The 24261-nt window shown below is 34.9% G+C and overlaps 1 protein-coding gene across 1 annotated transcript; it reads right to left on the bottom strand.

Moving 5' to 3' along the window:
- Positions 1 to 8422: 8422 nt before the first annotated feature.
- On the bottom strand, positions 8423 to 22937 carry Smp_002840 (hypothetical protein). Its single transcript, XM_018797959.1, has 8 exons — positions 22792 to 22937; positions 22620 to 22765; positions 22431 to 22583; positions 19785 to 20019; positions 17213 to 17609; positions 13023 to 13540; positions 11594 to 11805; positions 8423 to 8965 (listed from the first exon to the last, which is right to left on the bottom strand). The coding sequence occupies exons 1-8, from the start codon at positions 22834 to 22836 to the stop codon at positions 8800 to 8802; spliced, it is 1872 nt and encodes a 623-aa protein (XP_018652948.1). The 5' UTR covers positions 22837 to 22937; the 3' UTR covers positions 8423 to 8799.
- Between the last annotated feature and the right edge of the window lie 1324 nt (positions 22938 to 24261).

Raw genomic sequence — 24261 nt, 5'->3', positions numbered from 1 at the left:
TTACAAATAAAATATACCGTTTCAAGTAGAGGAATGTTGGTGAATAGGGACGTTACATCTAATGATATCATAAATTTATTCTTGAGCGATAAATTTTTTATATTATTGACAAATTCAAAGGAATCCTTGACACTATGTTTAACAATTTCCTTGTGGAGTGGTTTGAGAATTTGCACCAACCATTTTGCTATAGTGTGGTAGGCTGAGTTATTCATATCTAAAACGGGTCGAAGGGGCAAGCCACTTTTATGTATTTTTGGCAAGCCATATAGCCGTGGTGTGATCGTTCCTGTAGGTTTTAACATTTCGAACACTTTTTTTGAGATAAAACTCTGTTGTTTGATTTGTTTCAACGAATCTATTATTTGCTTTTCAATCTTGTCTGCCAAGTCATTCTTCACTACTAGTTTCTGAAATTTACTTTGATCATTTAAAAGGGCTTTCATCTTGTTTATATAGTTGTTTTTATCCATGAGTACTATCCCATAACCTTTGTCTGGTTTAGTGATTAATTTATTGTCATTAGTTTTAAGTTTTCTTAGAGCTTCCTTATGTTTATTCGTCAAAATTCCTTTCGAACTATGTCCATGATTTAAGTATCTAAAGCAACAGTCCACTAGTGTTTATTTGAAACTTTCGACATTATCTTTTGAAGAAGATACTAATTCTGCCGTTTGGGCATACAGATTTTCAAACTGAATTTCGACGTCCATCTTATTAACCGTCTTCTTAAAATCACAAAACTTAGGGCCTAATGATAACGCTTCTAACTCAGTCATATCAAGCTTTATACTGGAAAAATTGTGTACGTACTGATCTGGATTAGGTGGGAATTTCATTTCTGGAACCTGTTTGTCTAGATATTTCATAAGTTTCATATTTTTCGTTTCTTTTCTTGAGTTCACCACCAGCTTAACATAGTCCAGATATTGTTTTCTTAACTTAACAGGGAGCTCTTCAACCGCGTAAATTCGCTCGTTGACATTTCTTGACATCTTGGTAATATATGAATTTAGATAATCGATTTGATTAAGCGCATAGCGTTTGAGAGTCATTCCATTTGGTCGAACTCCAGAGCGACGTAAAGATTTCCAATACAATTTGGGATACAAGTTGGTTTCAATGCACTGCTTTATAAAATCAACATTTGTTTTCGCTTCACTGAGCCTTGTGCTATACTTCAGATACTCGTTGAGAACCTTTAGGGCAAATGATTGCTCAGAACATTTTAATAAAGTGAAAATTCCCATTTTGACATTTGTTAATTAAAAAGGAACGAATCGAGCGAAGAAATTTCTTTTCAATTAGTTTTTCATCATGGCTCTACACTAACAATAACAACAACTGGATAGAACTAGAAAGGCCTAGGACAGAGTGGGTTGGAGAATGTCGGTCGGCGGCCTATGCTCCATTGGGAGTAACAGGCCTTAGTTAGTAACTCCGCCTGCTGTGTAGTGATACGAATCGTCGCAGTTATTTTATTGCATCTTCCTACTCTTTTAAGAGTTTACTTATAAGGACGAACTGCCCATCCATTTAAGCAATGATTGAGGGTCATCTTGTGGTATTATTATATCTGACATATTGTGTGTGAGTCTCTAAATCTTTATATCATCGGAGAAGAGTAGAATGGATGACTTTACTACTGTTATATCGATTAAGTGCGTGCGTGCCCTGTTTGACGGCCAATTGGAGAGCAGTGAATTTATTGATCGCCGAATGATGCAAAAAGCCGTGTGAGCAGGCTTGAGTACTTATCAGTCCTGCTTTCTGCCTAGCCCAGCCAGTTAAGTCCACAACACCAATAACAGCCTCCACAATATGAATCATTGTTCTCAAACATGCTGGGTTTCTATACAAAACAAACTAACCACATCGTACCACAAAATAGAAAATAACATTTTTACGAGTTTTGGCCAAATGTGGCTGTGAATAGGGGGGAACAGTAATCAATAGACTGGAGATAACTCAATAATGGTAAATCATATAATAATAGTTTATAGATCAAAATAAAGCTTATAATAAGAGGGACACGAATATGAATAGTTTAGTTACTTACCACTTACACAACAGGAAATATACATATCATATTGGCCCACAAATAGTTCACAAAGTCGCCATTCATAAATCTCCACGGGATATAACAACTAGACTTGGTAATTCATTCGCACGGATCAAAAAAAGAAGAGGACCAACAATTTGACCCTGGAGAACTCCACTTTTTACAGGTTAACATTCTGAGAGAGCTCCATTTGCCCTTACCTTCTGTCTCCTATCATAGAGAAAGTCACTTGTCCAGTTTAAGAGTTTATAACGAATTCCGAAACTTTGCAGTTTTTATTTAAGACCCAGATTAGTTACCTTGTCAAAGGCTTTACCTAGAAGTGTGAAGATTGCATCTCCAGGAATATTTCTATCTTCTGGTGCAGCCCAATTTTATCTTGCAGTGAGCAGATCTGTCAAACATGATAAGCTTTTAATGAAACCGTGCTATTCCCCGGATAAAAGATTATGCCCTCCACATAGTTTAAAAATAACCATTTGAATAGTCCTTGTCATTAGTTGGACAACTACACGGGTCCGACTAAAAGGTCGATAGTTACTAAATAAGTCTCTGCTCCCAGTCTTATACAAAGAACTGATTACTGAGTCTTTCCAGTCTCTTGGCAGTCTGGACCACCGCAACGACATATCGAACAGTGTGACCAGAGGCTCAGCGAATGCATTCTACATGGCTTCCATAATTTTAAGACAAATACCATCAGGACTGCTGGAATCGTCTGGTTTGATATATCGAAGTAGTCATAAGACGATTCCTTTCTCAATTATCACATGATTCGTCGGCAAGCTGTTATGATAACAATTAAATGTTGCTTGTTCACCACCTCCATAAAAATCCCTTCGCTAAAATATTCTGATAAAACTTCAGCTTTTGTAATCTCATTTATTGCAGCCGTAATCGGATTTTCGTGCACCAAAACTGGTGGAATCCTGTCATTTCTCTGAGTTTGTCTCTCTGTATATGAAAACAACATTTTCTGATTATTTTCACTATCCCTAACTAATCATATTCCATATGTCTTGTCTTACTTATCAGAGCTTTACAAGCGTTCGTGTTTTGAAATAAATGGATCTCTACTGTGTGGAGCCTGTAAATATAAACATATTCCAATGCTTTTTCCCACGTCCAAGATGCTTCTTGACCTGTTTAGTTATTCATGGTGGACTGTTGTTAGATAACGTAGTACTAAGAACGGTATGAAAAGTGATGTTAATGTGATATTTAAGAGTATTTGAACTATGGTATAAACTAGTAATCCCAGAAAAAACAACGTAATTTAACCAAGAAGTATTAGATGAACACGAACAAATGTACTGTATTTGGAATTCAAAATCAAAACAGTCATCAATACAAAAGAATCATTGGTTCATTCAAACACCACTTCCGCCACAGCTTAAATTGGAGTGTGTCTGTAATCGATTGTACGTCTTCTTCTTATGTTCATCTTACATCTGTCCGACAATGTATTGAATGTAGACTCTGTATTATCTAGAATGCAGTCGTTAGTATTAGAATTAACAACCGAAATGGAAACAGACTCACCTGATTCCTGGAATTGAATACAAACACCATGTCGGTTGTGTAGTGGAACCACTAATATCTAGAATTTGCATCATAGACTTTCCAACGCTATCCTCCACCACGGAATAAAGTTGGGTCCTTACGTCGCAGTATTATGACCAATTTGACGCTCTCAATTTGCATTATCTTTTTATATCTCACACTTCGATTATTATCTGAGTATTTGGAGATAAACACGTGACACGTAATTTGAGGCATTCCATCATGTAATTCTGACTTGCATAAAAATTATGGTGCATATTCTTTTTGTTATTCATATTAGAATACACATGTAAATATGCATTGATATGTGTAATTAACACATGTGATTCACCTGCGAAACAATCGAATGGAAAACATGCATCTGCCTCATACTCATTAGGATAATCTTGCACACGATTTGAATTTGCTGCCCGTGCAAACTTCATATCTGGGTAAACTGGTTCTCTGATTGCTTCGGGAAAACTTGCTATTCCCTCTGATTCACCATACCACTGACTAGGGATTCTACTAGACACACATTGTTCGCGTGAATATCCAACACCTGACACAACAACATCAGAAATGTGACTAGAATTCGACGCATTCAGAGCATATTCGTCACGTTCATTAGGAATATTAATAAAGAGAAATTCATTGTGAGGATAAATATCACTTGATATGATATCAGAACTTGATTTTTCATTAGAGAGTAATGGATCATTAGGAAAATCAGCATCTACCAAAGCTGGATCAGGTTTTTGATCATGGTTTGACTCATTCGAGATATTATTCTCAGAGTTGTAAGAAATTTCATCAGAAATATAGGAATCATTATGACAAACCAAATCTGATACAATAATATGAGAAATCCGATAAGAAGTTGGTTGATTAGAAACTTTTGTCTCATAATGATTCTGAGTTTCATAAAACTCTGGAATGCTATGTGACGTTATGCCGCTACTCGAAATTTCGGACAAAGATAAGTGATCATTCGAGACATCTAACCTAGTAGAATCACAAATTTTAGTATTAGTTTCAGAAAAATGAACCGTTTTATTACAAACTGACTGAATATATCCAGTTTTACCACATTTAAAGCATTTGGAATTGCAAAATACACATGAGGTACATGGGTCAAACTTGCCACGGAACAAGCTCTTACCAAACTTGTGTTCGACTTCGTGAACTGTTTCACAATTTAATGAGTTGTTATCTGAATAACCTTGATTACATATTGAACTGTGACGATGTAGTAAAGCAGTGGAATTCCTGACGTTCTGGCGAGTCATTTCGTTGAATTTCTTTCCTTTACCGCATTCGAAATCTGTATACTTTACATGGTTGAGCAGTAATTGCTTGAGAGTTCCATAAGGGAATGAAATTAACTTGTCTGGAAATGCCAAAGTCTTCATTAAGCTGTATGCTAAGTTAATATGAGTTCCTTCTTGTCTATTCTTTATCAGCTTTTTACTCTCCTGTACACTACGTTGACTTGTTATCAATATTACTTTACCACTCGTTACCTTATCTGTAATTCATATATTTCTATACTTTTCCGCCTACTTTGGTAAACAACTATCTTACGTCATTCCTTTCTCAATGCCTATACTTTGATTGGCAATCCATACTTTATAATAGTCAATTAAAGCATTGCACCGATGCCTTATAAGCAGTCCGTAATTTGTAACTGCCTGATGAGCTTGTAAAATGGTACTTATAGAAATAGTGTTTTCCAACAGAGTATGAAACACAGACCATTGTGTGAGGTATGATATATATATTCAAAAATAAGCATAAATGAGTTTAACATCGCAAAAGGAGGAAGGGTGGGGTTACTGACCAGCAAGCATTAATGGTGGGGGCGATGGCTTCAACCCACCTATGTTTGTGGAGCACAACATTTTGTGTGTCTGGCCATTTATTATTGAGAACAAGGCAATCAATTTGTGATATTGAGGTTGTTCTCCTACTCGTACCATTCAGACTCATTTTTCTGATTTGATGCTGGATTAGCTATTCTACTAAGAGAACCTATAAAATGCTAAATCGGACTTTTACAGTAGGGCTGTGTGGCCGGCATCGGATAAAAATAATCAGGCAATAAGAGATGTAGTTATTAGTTCTCTTAAAACTTTACTCTATATATGCACTTTCCATTCTAGTAAACAGCCTTCCTTATTCCAACCTTCACTTACCTTCCTTCGTTTGAACTTACTATACCTTGGTAAATATCACAACTCATTGTCCTTTATTACTGCATTCACTCATCTGGAGCCTCTGATCACATTTCATTCCAACAATAAGAGTTAGTACGAATTTAACCTAATTTATCATACATCTGTCTGTTCCGCTACTGCATTGTGGTTGCCATGTGACACTAGTGAAAGGGCATCAGTCCACTATTAAGGGTTTGTAGCTGAGAGTAAGGCTTTTTCTTGTCGCTGAAAGCGTTCTACCAACCTGTTGGCTTGTGAGTGGTATGCTGTTTTTCGGAATCGCTTTATCCGTGGTGGCATGGTAAAACAACTAGAAAGTGCAATTTCGAACTGGTGCCCATGGTCTGTGATGATAGTTGAAGGGAGGCCGAAATTCGCTGCCCACCGTTCGACTAAGGTGAGCGCTGCTGTTTCAGTAGTAATGTCCATTATGAGTACCACTTCTCACCATCGAATGAAACGGTCTGCACATATGGTTGCATGAACACCTGGATGTGAAAGTCTGGGCAACTTATTGAAGAGGTTGTGTCGATGTTTTTGCGACATTTGACTTTTACATAAAGATGTGCCACATAGCAAATTTTCCCTACGCTTTCTCATCTGTTTAATACAAATTTTCACTAGTTATGAAGACAAATTGTGCTGAAAATCACTGACTTCATTTTGACTTTAGGTGAGTTTAGGTATCTCGACGCTTTGGAACCTGTTCAAGGAAGTTATATGAGACAAAGGCGTCTGCAATTACGTTGTTTATCCAAAACGCATAACGTTGTCGAGATTCTCAGTGGGAGTACTTAACCGAAGACGAGGTAAGAGGTGACAGGTTTGTAGTCAGTGAACAGAGTGAGTTGTCGACCATCCACATATTTCCGGAAATGGCGTACAGCACAATACGTGGCTAGGAGTTCCCTTTCAGAAAGTGCTTCACCTCGACTCAATATCTTGCAACCATATCGAGAATGCTAAAGGCATTTGAAGTTATCTACTTAAACATTTGACGGCAATCGAACGACCAGACTGAAAAGCCACCACAGGGAAATATGTAAACTCACGACCACTTACTACGAAGAAACTAACTGACCAGAACGGGTTTCCTCACAGTCTCAAAGAAAAAGCTAACAAATCAATAAATCATATCGCCCAAAACTGAACCCTCAAATGTTTCGCGAAACCCGTAACAGGGATTCTTAAAATTATGAAAGCGACTTAGGTAATTGGAGTTTTATAAGGAATTTAATAACAACAGCTTTATCATCGAAAGATGCCAACCCAGTCAAACTAGAAGTTAGAAATTTAGGAGTGCGGACGTTTATTTGGAAGGCTATCAGTATGTCAAGGAAAGTTTGGTCTAAGCTAGCTAATAATTTAAGGAGATGCATAGTCCTACGTATCCACTCGTGATCTGGTGCGGATACGGGACCGAGAGCCTTCAGCTAGGTGAATCCGGCAAAACTAATGAGCCAGCTTCAACGTCGAAGTGTTGCATAGCTACGTATTTCATCTAGGGGATTCGTTCACTACTCCAATTTCAATCTATCGTGCTAACTATACTGGTACCAACATACTGAAGCGTATCATATTGTTAAACTCTTAATTCTGAAGCTGATGTGCGAGCACTCCTAGATCTACCCAATCAGACACTTTAATTAGTGATATCATGAAGTGGAACTACAGCATCTTGACAATTAGAGATCCCCTGGCTTGGACATGACTCAAATTACTGTACGACAGTCTTACTTCTTGCTGCGATCCTTCGCATGTTGCTCCCATTTCCGGAGGAAGGCCGCGGTAACAAATAATTAGGAGCTGGCGCATATCATACTGATCTTCAAAAACGAACGACATAACATCCACTCGAGATACATCTCGGCGACCTTACTTATCGTACATGAATCACACTAAACAAACAGGAATGTGGTACTATTTGAGGTGACAGGATCTCCGCTCTATGATAATCCATACGGCTACCCGTTATCGACACGTATCTTTGTATCCTAACAAATCCTTAAATAGGATAAATTGGAACCAGTGAGAGCTGACCAGACCACAGTGAATAACCCCCAACTCTTCAAAGTGTAAAGCAGTTCACTTCAGGTGCGTTACAAACCATACATACAATCTATCTCTTACAGAAGTATGCTTAGTAAGAAGAAGCTTAAATATTTTATCTCCCAGCGATCTAAAATTGTACGTTGTTATTGGAATGGCTTCAGTCACAATTAAATCCTCAAAGTACTTCAAAAGGTAACTTAACATATCATAAAATCCTAAAAGTGTTTCCGGCTGACTCACATATTTACTACACTATACTTATGCGCTGTTCAACCATTGTTACTACACATAAGAGGTCATTAGGCGAAGGCTATATTCCATACACAATCACTGAAACATATATAACACTGTAGAGTCGAGTTCCATTAGCCGACAAGTCACGTGAGGTGAAGCCATACATACTCCCCATTATAACAAAATTTAGGGAGTTCCGGTTCAACTATGGAACAAATGAATATAATATCGAACTACTCGTATAGAATAGAAATAATCTTTACGGATATTATAACAAAAATAATGGGCAAGGATTCCGAAAACTAAAGGTCACTTAGAGTCCTGGGAGTGATAGAATATTTCCTATGCTAATGAAATATCATTGGTCTGTTTGTCTCCTCAGTGATAAACACGTTCTGTTTAATGACGCCACGTGTAGCGATTACAAAAACAGGTAAAGGTTACATGAAATAAAGTAGGATGAGCGTAAGATAATTTCGAGATCATGATTTCGAAAAACCTGTCGTTTCTCACGTACGCCCAATTTCACGCATTGAAGCAAACAAAGCAAGAAAACTGAATTTATGAAGCGAATAGCCTAAAGAAATACGGAAAATCCCCACAAGTTAATTTTAAAGAGCTAAAACGATTAATACACCAGGTTCTTGGAATGCTCATGGAACGCTGAAGGATAGTTCAGATTGAAAAATAAGATTAAACTATTTCTTTTCGACCAGGTTCGGTACGATAAGCGACACTAGTGCCTTCAGATCTTGCAAGGCACGACATTGGTGATATACGACGACCACCCATTTGAAATTCTTCTGGAGTAACGATATGAAATCCCATTGTGTTCAGTTTTTCTATGTCACTTTCAGCACTGAAACGATGCAGAAAAAAAATCACTAGGTACGTATAAAAACATCAGTTCAGAGGTATACGCAAAGATTTCTAGTTGAAATTATTCTAATAACCACCATTAATATATATTTTCACGTTAACACCGAACCTTGCATTTACTAAATTAGAAAACAAATTGATAATTCGAAAAAGAGAAATAGTTTGAAACTTGCTACCTTTCCAATATAGGAGTTTCGGTAATGAATCAAGTCACATCACAAACTACAGGGATTGAATTATTTAGAATTAGCAGACAGATACGTAGATTACTGACTAGTAAACTACAACACTTTACATACTGTAATTTAATGTATCAAAATCAAATTGGGAACTGAATGAACTTCGAATTTCTCGAATGGACATCGTTATTACTACAATTAATAAATTTAAATCAAACGACTTACATGGTATCAGAATAGTAGTATTTTTGAGAAATGCATTTTTAACGACCTACCCATTTATAAGTAAGTTTTGGAGCACTGTTTGACTGGAGTGCACGTATAAATCCTATTGTACGTAACAGACTTTTGATAATCAATATATATTTGAGGTAGAACACTAAAATTGTTTGTTTGTATCAAAATTATACCAGTGGTATTCAAGAAAGCTAAGCACATCACATTTCTATCCTTTATTATATTTATTGACCCCATACTTTAGTGAAGTGAAAATAGATATTGCTTTATATAACGTACACAACCATATGCTGTTAAGAATTGGAATTGGTTAAGAATAATGGGGGATCAGTACAATCAAACATTTAAGATGAACGTGAAAAAGACAGAGTTGATTGCTTAGACACACATATCATGGTCTTACATGCTGGAATTATAAACCCTTTAGTAGATGTTATTAATACGCAAATGAAAAATTAGATGCTGTATTTTCGACTATTACTATGAACCATAATCTTGCGCTATAAAAATTCCACCTTCTCCAACCCACAAAGAATTCGTTGTCGTTAAAATTGACAAATCCCTTAAGTACGAGAAGACAGATGTAACTGGATAATGATACAGTCGAAAAGTAGTTACTAAATGATTATTCTAAAATTGAATAAATTAATGTGTCCAAAACATTTTGTAGCTTGCCCTTATCCCTTTAAATAAGCGACTCAAACAAAAAAGGCAATACTCAGTAGAATAAAATCATAATTTTTAATACTGAACTCTGATCTCTTCAACATGTAAAAATATTAGTCAATTACGACTGTTCCAAACGGATCAAATGATGGAAACTGAATTGATTTTTAAGTCTTCTGAGGTGTACTGAATGAAACGTTAATCAGTCAGATAAATGTAACAGCTAAAAGAAAAGTCAAATCACCATCATTATAAATGTTCTGTATTAGTGATTACTCACACAACAGAACAGTTTTCTTTGTTTTTATTTTAAGAGGAGAATTTAGAAAATGATGATTCATACGAAACAGTGCTTTGTGATTAATCGGTTAAGATGGAGAATACCTTCAGAAAAGATGGTCAGTGAAAGACACATGTAAATTTTAATATGTTTCTATTCAAGTAATCAACTTGATCTGTATATGTATTGTGTGCTTTCATCCATAACGCGTACAATAGGAGGATCAAAAGAACAGCGGTGAAGTGTATACAATATTGGGTTAAAGTAATAGATAATCTGTTAATGAGATTGTAAGATTAGAACGGTTAACACGTACCTAAGCATCAATCAACCCACTGAACTATACTTATCAGAGCAAAAGTAAGTAAGTAGAATGTCATTTGAAACTATATCAAAATAAAGTATGAATAGACATAGCCCTTGACTATTCTGGCTTGTAAGTGGAGATGTGAATTTCTTGATTTCAGTGTGTATAATAATTTTGATTCACATTCAAGAAGTTTACATCATACGACTGAAAATCGCCCGTAACAGGGAAGATATTGTTATTACTATTATTATTTTTTTCACATATCATACGGAGCATTATTTCATATTTCTCCAACTCCTTTCTCTGTTTCTTTTTATAACTGTAACTCATTCCATTTTTAGCTTTGTATTGCTATCAGAACACTCATTTTCGCTCCTTTGTTTTCTTTTTAGTTGGTCTCCTCTAGTTATACAGCTATGAAATGTGACAATATCACATCTATTCCAGTTTTGACGTTAATTTTGTTTATCAACATACTGATGTATTTTTGCGGACTGTATGGACATGAAGATCAATAAGTGATATCTGTGTCAATGGAACCAAACTAACTTCCTATTAGTGATGATGTGGAAAACCTTAAACTTATTAGATGAAAGAAATGTGATTATCGAGATGTTTTAAAACGACGTATATGATAATTAATTCCCTTTCTATTTTAGATCACGAGCAATTAATTCGTCCACACCTCACCTTACTTTTTACATGCTCCTTTCGTGAAGGTCGATACTTTCTCACATGTTCTTCCTCTTGTTACTGTACTCTCTTGTTTTACTGTTTTACAGATACAGAGTTTAAAGGATTTGTATGAAGTCATATTTTGTTTAAAGAAGTTAGTCAATAAGTTATTGATAAGTTGTACAAGGGACGACATAATAATTGCAGACAAAAATGATGAGTTTATGAACTGTAAAAGAAATCAAGTAAAAAATTACTTACTTTTCATAGTCTAAAGTGACTGAAAGTAAATTACGGCCGTAAACACGATCAAGCATTTGTAATAAACTGAGTTGTATGGAAGATACTTGATCAGTAGGAGTATAACCATCATATACAGATCTAGCGATTGTAATCATACAAGGATTGTGTAAACGATTTAACAAACCTTCCATTTGTTCACATAATTCATTCTGTTCTTTAGGAGTGGTTATCTGAGAAATAGAAAAAGACTTTTAATGAATAGGAAAACTCTTACTACAGCATATTTCATCTAAAATTAGTTTAACCTAAAAAAAGGTAGCTCGGGAAAAGCCAACAAAGGCTGTGAAAACGCTGAGAAACATCTTATCCAATCACCACTCAATAGAGGTTTTGTCAGAAACACCTGAAAAGTGAAAAGTCACACGTCACGTTTCTGATTGGATGATTACCCATACTGCTACTATGTTTAGTAGCATTTCAGAATTTTCCGGAAGCCCAAGGCTATCTAAAATGCTATAAATACCCCAGATTTTCTGTACATAAAAGAACCTTGGAGTAAAGCGTTTCTTCCGCATTTCGTGTCCTTTCTCTCGTGTTCAGGTTGCTGTGTAGATTTAGCCTAAAGGTTACTAGAGGAGCTTAAGAAGCCAAATCTAGAGTTTAATTAGATTTATTAGTATACAAGAATTTAAATTTCAAAAATAAAGTTTCTTAGTACAAATGTACTGAGGCAACTTGACGCAACACACATCTGTGTCAGGCTCCATGCCGCAGATATCTGTCTGTTGGTCATAAATAAATCATACATGATTGATTGAACCATAGGATTTATTTGCCTGTGACACTTTCTAAGAAAATTAATGTCGAAATAATATTAATAATTAGTATTCATTTATAAGTAAAGAATTCTATATTTTATGATACAATGTAGTGAAAGAGATCACATGTGGGGACAATCAAATATATTTGAATGCGAAATTACAGAATCTTTTAGTAAAATCTGAGAAACATACAGTAATACTTCATTTACAAAATGCCAATCAATTGTCTCAGACTTCATTGTTTCTTCATTTTCATACCAATTACTCTCTGTTCTCGTTCTCTTCGATTTTTTTAACCTTATGCCTCTAGGCATTCCACTTTCGATTGATGATACATACTACTTACATCTGTCGCAATCAGCAAAACACACCACAACAATACTATATTGTTTAAAATATCTTACGGTTGTTTTTGGATTTATTGTGTTTATTCTAGCTTTCATAACATATAGATTTTTTTCAAATTATGTCACCTACCAAGATTCTCACATTATTTCATTTAATTCACTCATTTGCATGCCCTTATTTTGAACTCAACCTGGTGACATTTATATGTGTTAAGATTTCAATAGTATCGGGGTTCATTTGATAGTTAGTTGAAAAAAGCATAGAATAATTAAACTCACAGAATGTGGCAGTGCATTATATTTTTGATCTGCGCACCCAGACCATAGGTAATGCATAAAATTTAGATTTTCTTCATTATATTTATTTGATACAAGAGGAGCAGATTGTTGAACACTTAAAACATCATCATCTTTATTATCATCATCAATTATACAAGACGTGTTTGGATTTGCTTCCAATTTAGTTAAAACTACTTTTAAACTACGATTTTCATTTAAACCATTTTGATTACAGGTATCTGCATCATCTACTTCCATAGAATACTGTGAAGTGTTTGACGAGTGACAATTTTCATCAACTTCAGCCGGACTCGTATTATTAAATGTTACAAACGGTTCGGATGAACGCAATTTCGATTTCGAATCTGTATATACACTGCCAGGACTACTTGAACGACGTTTCATTGGTATAAAGCTAGTGTAATCTGACGCGAATGAAGAATCTTTACTTTCCGAAGTGTTTTGGTCCAAAAGTAAGCTGCTGGTCAAGTTGGAATCAGAATCCTTATTTAATTCTCCTGAAATGGAATATATATATAAGAAATGAAGTTTTAACTACCAAGCGATTCCACAGTGGAATAACTAAGTAACTATATACAAACCACACAAGAACAATTTAGGGAGTAACTCCTGTAGAAAACTTGCTTAAATCATTCATCTCAGCTACTTCATCTGTAATATATACACAGCCGTGATATTTCTATCTAATCTCTGATCTCAACTGTCACATCGCTTAAACACACTATGTGTACTGAGTAAACTTACGATTAAGCATTTGGTAAAACAGTAATTAGGACGCAAATGTAACGAACAACTGGTTACATTATTTGAGTTATCCAATCCCTCTTGATAACTTAATTCCGAATTATAAAACAGTAAGCTTAATCTATAAGCTTAAATAAACTAACCACAATAATCGGTACGTATCACTACCAAGGTGTGACTTGATAATTTCAAGCAAATCGAGCATTGAGTAGATTGTTGGTAGTAAAATATAAATTCGTAACATCCTAATAAGTAGGAAATTGGATTCCTAAAGATTTGAGGTTTACTGCAAGTCGTTTTTTACAGAATAAATAACTAACAAATTAAACCAATACAAGTTTAAATAGTACATAAGAAGCAAAGCAGCACATATTTATTGAAATCTAGAAACGACCAAAGTTAGACAACCATTTAAAACCTGGAATCACTGGACGGTCGTTTCGTCCTAGTACGGGACTTCTTAGCAATATGCATCAACGACCGCGCAAGCGGGAATAGAACCCGGAGCCTACGGTCTCATATGCCCGTCTATTAGTCCCAAGTCTTCAATGGTTGTCTAAGTTTGATGGCTTTGTGGTTGTAATAAAACTCAAGAACCTTCACAACACTTGAGAATATTTTCAATTCAATCAAAATAAATTGGATTGTTTTCATGTTATTGTTATACTTGATGCTAATTACGATTTATCTTTACTCGGCAAACGGAACGAAGGTCAATGACACAGTGACACGGTAGGCTATTCTAATCCGTTGTCCCAGGCCACGCTAACTAGAGTGAGAAGTCCAAGACGGAGGTGGGGGGAAATATATTCCGTAAGCAACCAGAAGCACAAGTAATCACAACAGGAAGAAATCAAAAGTATATATACTGCATAAAACTGTCCTTGAGAAACGTTACAAAATAGCACACAAAAAAGATACAACGGACCGATAGCGTTTAAGATATTTCCAAGTGTGAAATACGACTCGAAGGTGAAAGGAGCGCTTTTGGCGCGAAAACAAAGAAATTCAATTTTTCGAAATAAAATTACAAAAATAAATCATTTACCAAGTGAGTCCTGGGGATTTAACATCCCCAACAGTTATTGTGGTCAAACGTGTTTTTTAGTAAGTGAAATTGTATGATATTTGTAGTGTTGATGAATAGAGTTGAATATTTTTATGTTTATAAGAGGTGTGAGATGTGAACAGAATGAAATATGTGGTTTTCTAAATAAATAATCCAAATCGGATGAATAGTTAATCTTTCGTTTTTATTGAATGCAGTGGGGTTCAGCAATATATGAAGAGCTTCAGCCACTCACTTTCCTTTACGGTTGGAAAAGCGTTCTCGAATGATTAATATCGATTTGGTGGGTGTTCAGAATCGAATATACTCCCATTGCTGATTTAATTTGAAGATTCACAAGTCCAAAAGAATTATTAAGAAGTCTTTTGTGTAGCTTAAATCTTCCTTGGTGCGAGTCGTGATTTTACGACATTGTGGCGTGTACTACTTATGTCCACATAAGTAGTATACAACACCAATCAGAAGTGATATGCCTGGTAGTAACAGGTTGGGAAGATCAAGTCAAAGAAAACGGGAACAGAGAGTAATTGTTATGGCAATGAAGGAATAATGAAGTTTGAGACAATTGGTGGGGGATTTGCAAATGAAGTATTAAACGTATGGTTTTCACATTTTACCAAAGAACTTACCACAGCATAGCCACCTAATACAGGAACTATCACAATCTAAAGATCCTAATCTGTAGGTATAATTCTATGTTGAGGCGTAATGAGTTTTTTCGTCTATTTAAATCAAAGCATTCTGAAGAGTATTGGTCATCTGACTGAAAGCTTTAATTCTTTGTACTTTAAAGATTTATTGCAGTCCTGTTGTATCACGGCGATATAGTAAAACTACAGTACCAACTCATGATATTACATCTGACTTATTAATTAACAACAGATCATTAGATTTTAGTACATTTTAAATAATATTAATCGGTAAATTACGAAACTATAGAATGTTAACTGTATTCTTCTCTTTGGTTTGTTTTTCTTGTTATGATCTAATTATTTTGGTGGCTCTTTCGAATAAATTTACAAACAGAGAACTTTGTGAACTGAATGGGTACACTGAGTTAAAGTCAATGTACCAATTTGAATTTTTTCAGTTTTCAACATACGGTTCAAGTTAGATTCGCATTAGAATTCCTGTTGACCAAACAGTCTGGAGCTAGTAGCTCATTATTTATTTTCCATTCAGTCTAGGCAGCCGGGCAGTAACACAGCCCTCACACAATTAAATGAAATGACAATTTTTTGTGTGGCGCATATATATCTGGTGCCCCATTGTACCAATATTTATGTGTTCAAATAAAATAAATAAAATAGAAAATAAATTTGATTAAAGCTAAGTCAGTATTTGTAACTTTGAAGAATATTCTAAGGAAAGCCTTTTTAATGATGATAATTGTGTCATTTACTTATCTGAGCCAAATATGTAGTCGGATGGCACTATTCATGAAATCATATGTATGGTCCATTATTGCTGATTTGTCTATCGCCTAAATCAAATCACATATTCCTGATGAATATACACACAACTACTCAACTCCGCTCGTCAACACTACAAATATCATACTTATTTACACTCACTAAAATACACACTAGTATATCTCGTAAAGAACCACATTTGACCACAATGACATGAATATGACCCCACTTATTTTAATAAAAATAAAAATATTCTGTTTTCCTCCTTATGCACTATTTAAATTTGTATTGGTTTAATTTGTTATTCATTTAACTGGTGAAGAAAAGATCGTGAAACGTCAAAAATCCAATTTCTTAGTCATTGGAATATTACAAATTCTTTTTTATTTCTTCATCACGGATGACAACTTTTGTTTGAGTTTTAATCGATCTATAAGCTAAATTTATGTTTCCTTTAAATGAAAAATATTTTGAAAGAACTTCACAATAACTAAAGTGATCCCGAAATCCAGTTAATCTAACAGTCAAGCGAAGATGACGATTATTGTTAATATTACTGAACACTATACAGCATGAAAGATGTTATATATTTATAATATTCAAGGATAAAAAGTAGACGGCAACTGAAAGTTAAATTAGAAATCTTGTGACATATGTTAACTGGTATATTATAGTCACGAACACTTAGGATAGGGTATACCAACTAATGCCATATTACTATATTTTGAAAAATGAATAAGTAAAATGTACATTTCAAAAGAACTAAAAAGCAACTAGCAACTTGATACTTGTTTCGTTTCAATTAGTTCTTTCGCTATTTATATTAACTTAAAAACAAAGACCTTTTTATGAAATTTTTTAAAAAATTGGGTAATTCGTGGGTGAAATAAAAATGGTGTTAAATGTTTGAAGTTTAAATTTATTGTGCTTTAAGCAAAACTTACTTAAAGCATTTTGAATGGTTTCATCATCGGAACCGAGTGAAATCAATGGCGGATTTTTGTTATGAGTAGTTTGTTTGTAAGCTAAATCTAGAGTTTTTTTAACTGCTCTTAAGACAGTAGAACTAAATTTCTGTTCAGTTAGAGACAGGATTAATCGAGAGAACTCCATTAATTCATAAGGAAATAGAAGAAAACTCTCAGTTGATGGAATTGTCCCACGATCCCAGAAAGAAATCCATTGAGAAAGACGTGTTAGTTGACGTTTTCGAGCAGCATTTAGAACATGAGCACTGCTCATACCATGAGCAACAATAACAGCTGGATCTTCCAAATCTTTCGGAGACAAACACAAAGTAAGCGGTGGAGGTGGAGCATACAAGCGATCAATAATTTCAAACTAAAGTCAAAGACAATTTAAAAAAAATAATATAACACAGCTTAAAAAATCAATAGTACTGACTAGTTGTAAGTATATGAGATCTAATAAAAAACCCTTGTAGTGTTAAATGGACTTATTATCAGACTGATGTGTGGCTAGCAAAAGTAAGATGTGAGTGACCACTGAGTGTAGACAGATAAACACTGTTTAATGTGTGACTTCCTTTCTAATAACAATTTCTACTCTAGACTCACTAAATGCAAACTCCTTGTAATTGTGTTGAATAAAGTATTGTTTAGCCTACACTCTGGTTTTCTATTTATGATCGTGAATCGCGTATTCGGTATAGCGTGATCCAGTCTGTGTATTACCTATCTATCGGGTACTCAGTATAGTGGTAATATGATTTTGATCACCGGCTGTATTATCTCATAATATTAGTATATCGTGTTAAGCACGAAATACTTCTATTCGCTCGTTAAATCACAGACAACTGATTTAAGTAAGTAAAAATAACCAAGTAATATGGCTGGAAGAAAACACAAACTGTTGTTATCATTTAGAAAAATTAGTTAGTGCTCTGAAACTCTACTTATAATTCTTAGTCAACTAATCTTTTTTGCAACAACAAGAGAACATGAGGTGGTCTTAAATGGACAGAAGCATAACTATAGATCACTATTCTTAAAAATATATAAAGTTAATCAGCCAAAATCTGTTGTTCTTCTGAACCTTAAGTTGGTTATAACTACTTATGAACTTTTAAAGACGTCAGTTAAAAATCTGTGGAAATATACTTAATTTTTAACTTTTAACTCAATGTTGATAACAGACGTTTTTACACAAAATTTATGATCATCCCAGGCTATCTCAAAAGAGATTTTTCGGTCATGCTTCAACTAAGTGTCTAGTTCGTTTTTATTTAGATATGCTTTTACTATTAACCTTTATCTATGACCCTACTTTACAGAAGTATTATTATTCCATACTTTCCAGCTTCCAACGAGGCGTACAGTTGTACTTATTAATACTACAACATGGTCGGAGCCCAAATATACGATCCTGAAGTGACACCACTCCGTCGATCTCGGACGATTTTGATGGTGATACAACTTGCTCGTGCAATTGGTTATCGTGGTAACCAATGTATTCCAGTCAATTTAATTTTAAACAGATGGTTGTCAGAGTACAATTACAGAAAAAAACAATCGATCCTTGTTTCCTGTAACGGAATACAAAAAGCCCCAATTAGATATGATTCTACGGAGACATTCAGTTGGATGCCACGATGGTTGCATGTGTGTCTGGGTTTTTAGATTTTAGTCAGCTTTTGGTAAAGATTAACTTCATTTTATTTAGAATGTACTTAGTGAAACAGTAGACAACGGGTTCTTACAAGTAATGTTGAACTGACTAGTCCAAGTGAAAATATCGATAGTTATCCAGTCTAGAACTGCAACGTCCTATTTTCGAACTCGAAGTTATACCTGTGATTTAGTTGAGGTGACCGCACCTATGCTAACAATACTTCAGACATGGATACCATAGCCTATTTCCTTTTTAAACGCAACTATTTCAAATTATAAATTCTAAATGGAAGATTTATTTAATAAAGGCGTTTAAAAGAAATCAAACTACATTTAAATGTGTTTACTTACATATCACATAAGTTCAGTGATTATTAATTACGAAAATTAACAGAATAATTATCACTTGGATACAAAATCAAAGATCTAATTATTACAATGAAAATTATTTGAAAATTACAAGGATGAAAGTCACATTTAAAATTAATGAGTAATCTTTCACTTAATTTTCCCTTACTAGTTGTGATTAAGATTTACATCCCCAGCACTACACCTAGAAGATAACAAGAAGTTAACATTTCAACTTTAAGGTATATGAAGAGTGGGCTGTGAGGATCTATCATATGGGTCATATGTAATCAAATGAACAACCACATTTGAATGTCATGCAAAGGTTTTATCAAGGTATCATATATCTATGAAATGCGATTGTAGAATATCGCATACGGCTGGGATCTATCCTACTGGTAATTTTCAAAAAATCACATGGTCTGAACGATAGAAAAATAGGAAAATGTTTTATCGATAATCGATAGATATGTAATTTTGAATTTATTCGCCAGAGATATAACATCAGAATTTGAAATATATAAATATGACAGCTTACTTGTTCCTCTGTAAACTTATTAGAAAGTGGGTTTTGAGTGGAAAAAGTATCCAAATCAATATCCAGAATAAAAGACTGGTTAAGCAATACACATATGATATCCGTACACACTCTACATAACGTATTTGTTTCATGTATTGGGGCAACTGTAAGCCCGAATTTAACAGGAGAGCTAATATCCTCTTCCATACAAAATACACCATCATTATAGAAATAGGACTCAGGGATGCCAACCCTACAAAATAAATTTGTAAGAATGTTAAAGGTTGATAATCAGTTAAATGATAAGAAAAGAAGATATCTAACATGTAATTACTTAAGAAAACGAACATTTCTTGTAAAAGTTTACCTAAAAGCTAACAGGCAGTTTACACAATAGGTGAATTTCTTCAAAAGAACAAGTAGTAAACTATTAGGCTTATAAAATTAGGATATAACTAGAGGATTGACAATAGGCAGGGAAAGTAATAAGTATTGAAAATCTACAAAACAAGAGTAAATTTGAGTGATTTTGGCCTGGTTATGAACGATTATGTCAGTATAAACAATGGTTCTCATACAGTCAGGACCATAGTAACTTCATCTATCTGAAGTGATAGATTCTAAATTTACCCCGTCCCCAGTTATTACCATACAAATAACTGGTGAAGTCAAATCTTTACTGGATCAAAGACATAAAAATTTTAAAATTGGTAATAGTAGTTAACTGAGATATTGACTATGAAGCTCCCTTAGTCTTCAGTTTGTAGTATCTGAGCAACAGTAAAATTTCAAAGTCAGTCTCCAATTTTAACTTCAATTTAAAACTTAAAGCAAAGCTCAATGCTTGGTAATGGAGAAATTGAGATCTATTTAAGATTAATTTGGTAGAACCGGACAGTGGTTCTAAAGTTCATGGTCGCTCAACTTATGGTGTTGTAAATTGTGTCCATACAGTAATTTATACACTAAATAACTTCAAGTGCTACTTAGTTTATGTATTCGAAATTTTATTACTAATCAGTGCAAATAAAATATAAAAAACAGTCTTCAGACATATCTTTGATGTATTTTTAGTATATGATAAACTCTCATCTGTCTTCTTTGCGTCCTTCTTTACGCCGAACTATATCAGCATCTATTTAATTAGTTAATTTGACAACTTCATCCTCTATGGATTTAAGGCAGTTTTTACACAACATAAAATATTTTATAAAACGGATTAGAGGGAATAAGGAGCCACAAAATAGGTATATGAAAGACATGACTGAATAAACATTTAGCCACCAACAGCAGCCAACAGTAATCTTATATCTCCCGGGATTAGATACTGCTATTTATGAAAAACATAATCAAAAACTCCAACAACAATTCAACTGACTTTTGTTCTGATTGACTTCCGACTGTCTCGAGACTATAAAACCCCAGGGACTCAGCATTTATTATACCATCAATCATTCTGAGGCACTACGTCGTGAACTAACTGGTTCACCGTTTTTCTTTAAACCAGAATCAAACAGTGCGCAGCATTAGAGCAGTTGGAACTTCGTATGCAAAACACGTCCAAGTGAACGAAGTCCGATTTTCAAAATAGCGATACTTATGAAATCTCTACCATTACGCCTATTACTATTATTTATTTAAACACATAAACATTAGTACAAGGAGGCACCAAACATATACGTCCCACGCTTTGTCATTTGATTTGTGAGAGCTGGAATACTGCCCAGGTGAGCAAACCGAAGCAAGACCATTACGCCTAGACATGTGTCGCCGGATCCCACAATATTTTTACACACTGATATCACCAAAAGAAGACAACCGTTGGGGGACAATAATGATCTGATAGTTGTCAGATATCTATACTTTGAAGAGACGTAGAATAAAATTACATGTACTAATGGAATGATGTAGTGATAAAAACTGACGTAAACCAGATTTTAGAAACGGTTTAGAGTTTCGTTATAAGATATATGGACTTTTCAATTAACTATAACATCAAATGACTAACACTGCCCTCCGTACGGAACTCCGGAATAAGTGCCCGTACCGTAGTCTTTTGTTATAAATGATCACTAGTCACTGATGTAGAATAGCGAGATGCAGACTGTCGTGCAATATCAATACCGGAATTTCGTTGACTATCAACTCACCAAGACGAAGTAACTATTTGAATAAGTGAAACCTATTACCCGGTTCACCTTGTATTTACAAATTATGAGTTATACTATGTAAGTCCAAAAGCACTATTACCAATTCAAAAGGACTACTAAGCATCCTAAACTTAGTCCAAAATATTCAGAACATGCTGTGTTGGTTTAATGACATAACAGGACATTAATGTTTTTGTAGTATGAATACGACAATAAATGTTCGTGGGGGGCCGACCTCTAAAACCATAACCACAATATATTATCAATAAAAAATTATCATTAACAGATTTATGATAGCAATAAATACAAATGTTCATAGTGAGCACTTTTCGCTAGTATCATTTTATATTTTAGTTTTATACTGTAACAATCTAAAGTTAGGGTTAATGTGACAGTTGGATATCTTTCAATGTCTACGTTAAATTTAAAAATGAGGAATGATAAGCCCCATACACCACATAAACTAGATAGCACTATGTTGTGATGGTTCATTTCGGTCAAAAAAACAACTTACACTAATCTTTTAGTGCACAGGTCTTCACCGATAGAATAACATGTTGGCTTCCTATTTAGGAGCTGTCGAGACCACGTTGGGTGCATCCAGATGACATGGTCAACATGACCAGCATATATCATTGGTGTTATCCAGTTTTCTATGCTTATTTTCCTGGAGTTTGAGAGACGTTAATATAACAAAACAAACTTCATGAGTTGTTCGGGGTCCCTCAAAATTTCCGAACAGTCAACATCCGGAATACCCATATCAGGATGAGAGTCAAAATGTAATAGCTTCAATCCAGAAAAAGAAATTGTTTTGCTTCCGATAGCCCGGTATATATAATTTAAAACCTTGAATAATGTATTAAATACCTTACCTCATTGTGTCTTTCAACTACCACTACAGAGATAGGTCTCGACATCACTTTGTTGTACAAACTTTCGGTTCACTACAGTTAACAAGTACAAATGGTAGAGAATGGTACTTAAAACACATGGATCCAGAGCCACAAGCCCTCAAAACTAAAATTTACGATACATGAAGAACAAATGGACACATAGTAGGTTAAGACTGTGCTACAAAGCATGAAAGCACAAAACCAGCAAACGAAAATTATGACGAAAGTTACTTTAAATAATAGAGAGTTAAATATGAAGCATTAAATTCACTAGATAATCTGAATGGGTACTGAAGGAATTTAGCAAACAACCAGGATGTTAAGATACTCGAGGGAGTAAATTGATAAGGGATAAACACCCAAATAATTGTTAAAGATACGGAATATCAATATAAGGTCACCGCGAGTTCTACGATAACACTAGGGGAGAAGTCCCAAGCCCTTATAGTAAGGAGATTCGAAAGGGGCCTTCACTAACCTTGCTGTCAAACGCTGAATACACTCGTGTCACCATCCTTAATAAGACATAAACCAGCCGCTTGGATGCAGTACTCCAGGTGTGGTCTTACAAAGGTGAGATAAAAAAAATTCGAAACATTCCCTTGCCAAAACATTTGAGTGCTCGGTTAAGTGACCACAACGCTCGAGAACCTTTAAGGGTAGCTGAGTTTTGATGCGCAGTTGCTTGTAAGTAAAGAACTAATATTACTTTTAAGTTATTTTTGTTTCTACACGTATGGAAGCAATGCACTGTTGTTTTTATATTGTTATCCAGTGTCGTGTTCAGCGTGCAATGTCATACCCATCCTAGTGTTAATTATTAAACTCCGACTTTAGGACCATCTAACAGTCTTCAGTCATAAGGATAGAAGGTCTAGTGACCTATTTTAATCCTTGCAGTTTGTTACACTGTGGAGGTCCAATCTCGTCTTGAATATATCAACAGAAGGTGCTGATATTACGTGTTCTGGTAGAGAATTCCAGTAATTCACTACTCGGTGCGAGAAACGAAACTCCAGACGTAGACGATTTGATCTCGGTTTTTGGACTTTCTTTGAATGTCCTCTCAAATGCTCAGCCCTAGACGGGAGGAAAAGATAGGACATGTTAGTACCAAGGTCATCGTTCAGGATTCGATATGCCAATATTAGATCACCCCGTATTCGCCGGTAAGATAACGGAAATAAGTTGAGGTGTCTCAGTCTGTCTTCATAAGATAGGCTAGATAAGCCTTTTACCATTTTTGTCCCGCGGCGTTGGACTCGTTCCAACATATCCGCCTCATATTTGAAACAAGGACTCGCTGCTTGAATCCCATATTCCAAATGTGGCCGTACGAAAGTTGGGTATAATAATCTAAACATTTCCCCATCCAGATACCGGAAAGATCTACGAATAGACCATAATGCCCTATAGCCTTTTGCAGCAGCAGCCTTACAGTGACTGGTT

Source organism: Schistosoma mansoni, chromosome 6 (assembly GCF_000237925.1).
Source record: "Schistosoma mansoni strain Puerto Rico chromosome 6, complete genome".
NCBI lineage: Eukaryota > Metazoa > Platyhelminthes > Trematoda > Strigeidida > Schistosomatidae > Schistosoma > Schistosoma mansoni.
The sequence above is the reverse complement of the archived record's forward strand: the minus strand, read 5'-3'. Positions and strand labels throughout refer to the sequence as shown.

Coding starts and splice junctions, on each gene's coding strand:
- Smp_002840 (XM_018797959.1), bottom strand. CDS start 22,836: ATGTCGAGACCTATCTCTGTAGTGGTAGTTGAAAGACACAATGAG. Junction 13,541..17,212: donor AACCATTCAAAATGCTTTAA/GTAAGTTTTGCT, acceptor ATTCCATTTCAG/GAGAATTAAATAAGGATTCT. Junction 11,806..13,022: donor ATAATGCACTGCCACATTCT/GTGAGTTTAATT, acceptor TCTATTTCTCAG/ATAACCACTCCTAAAGAACA.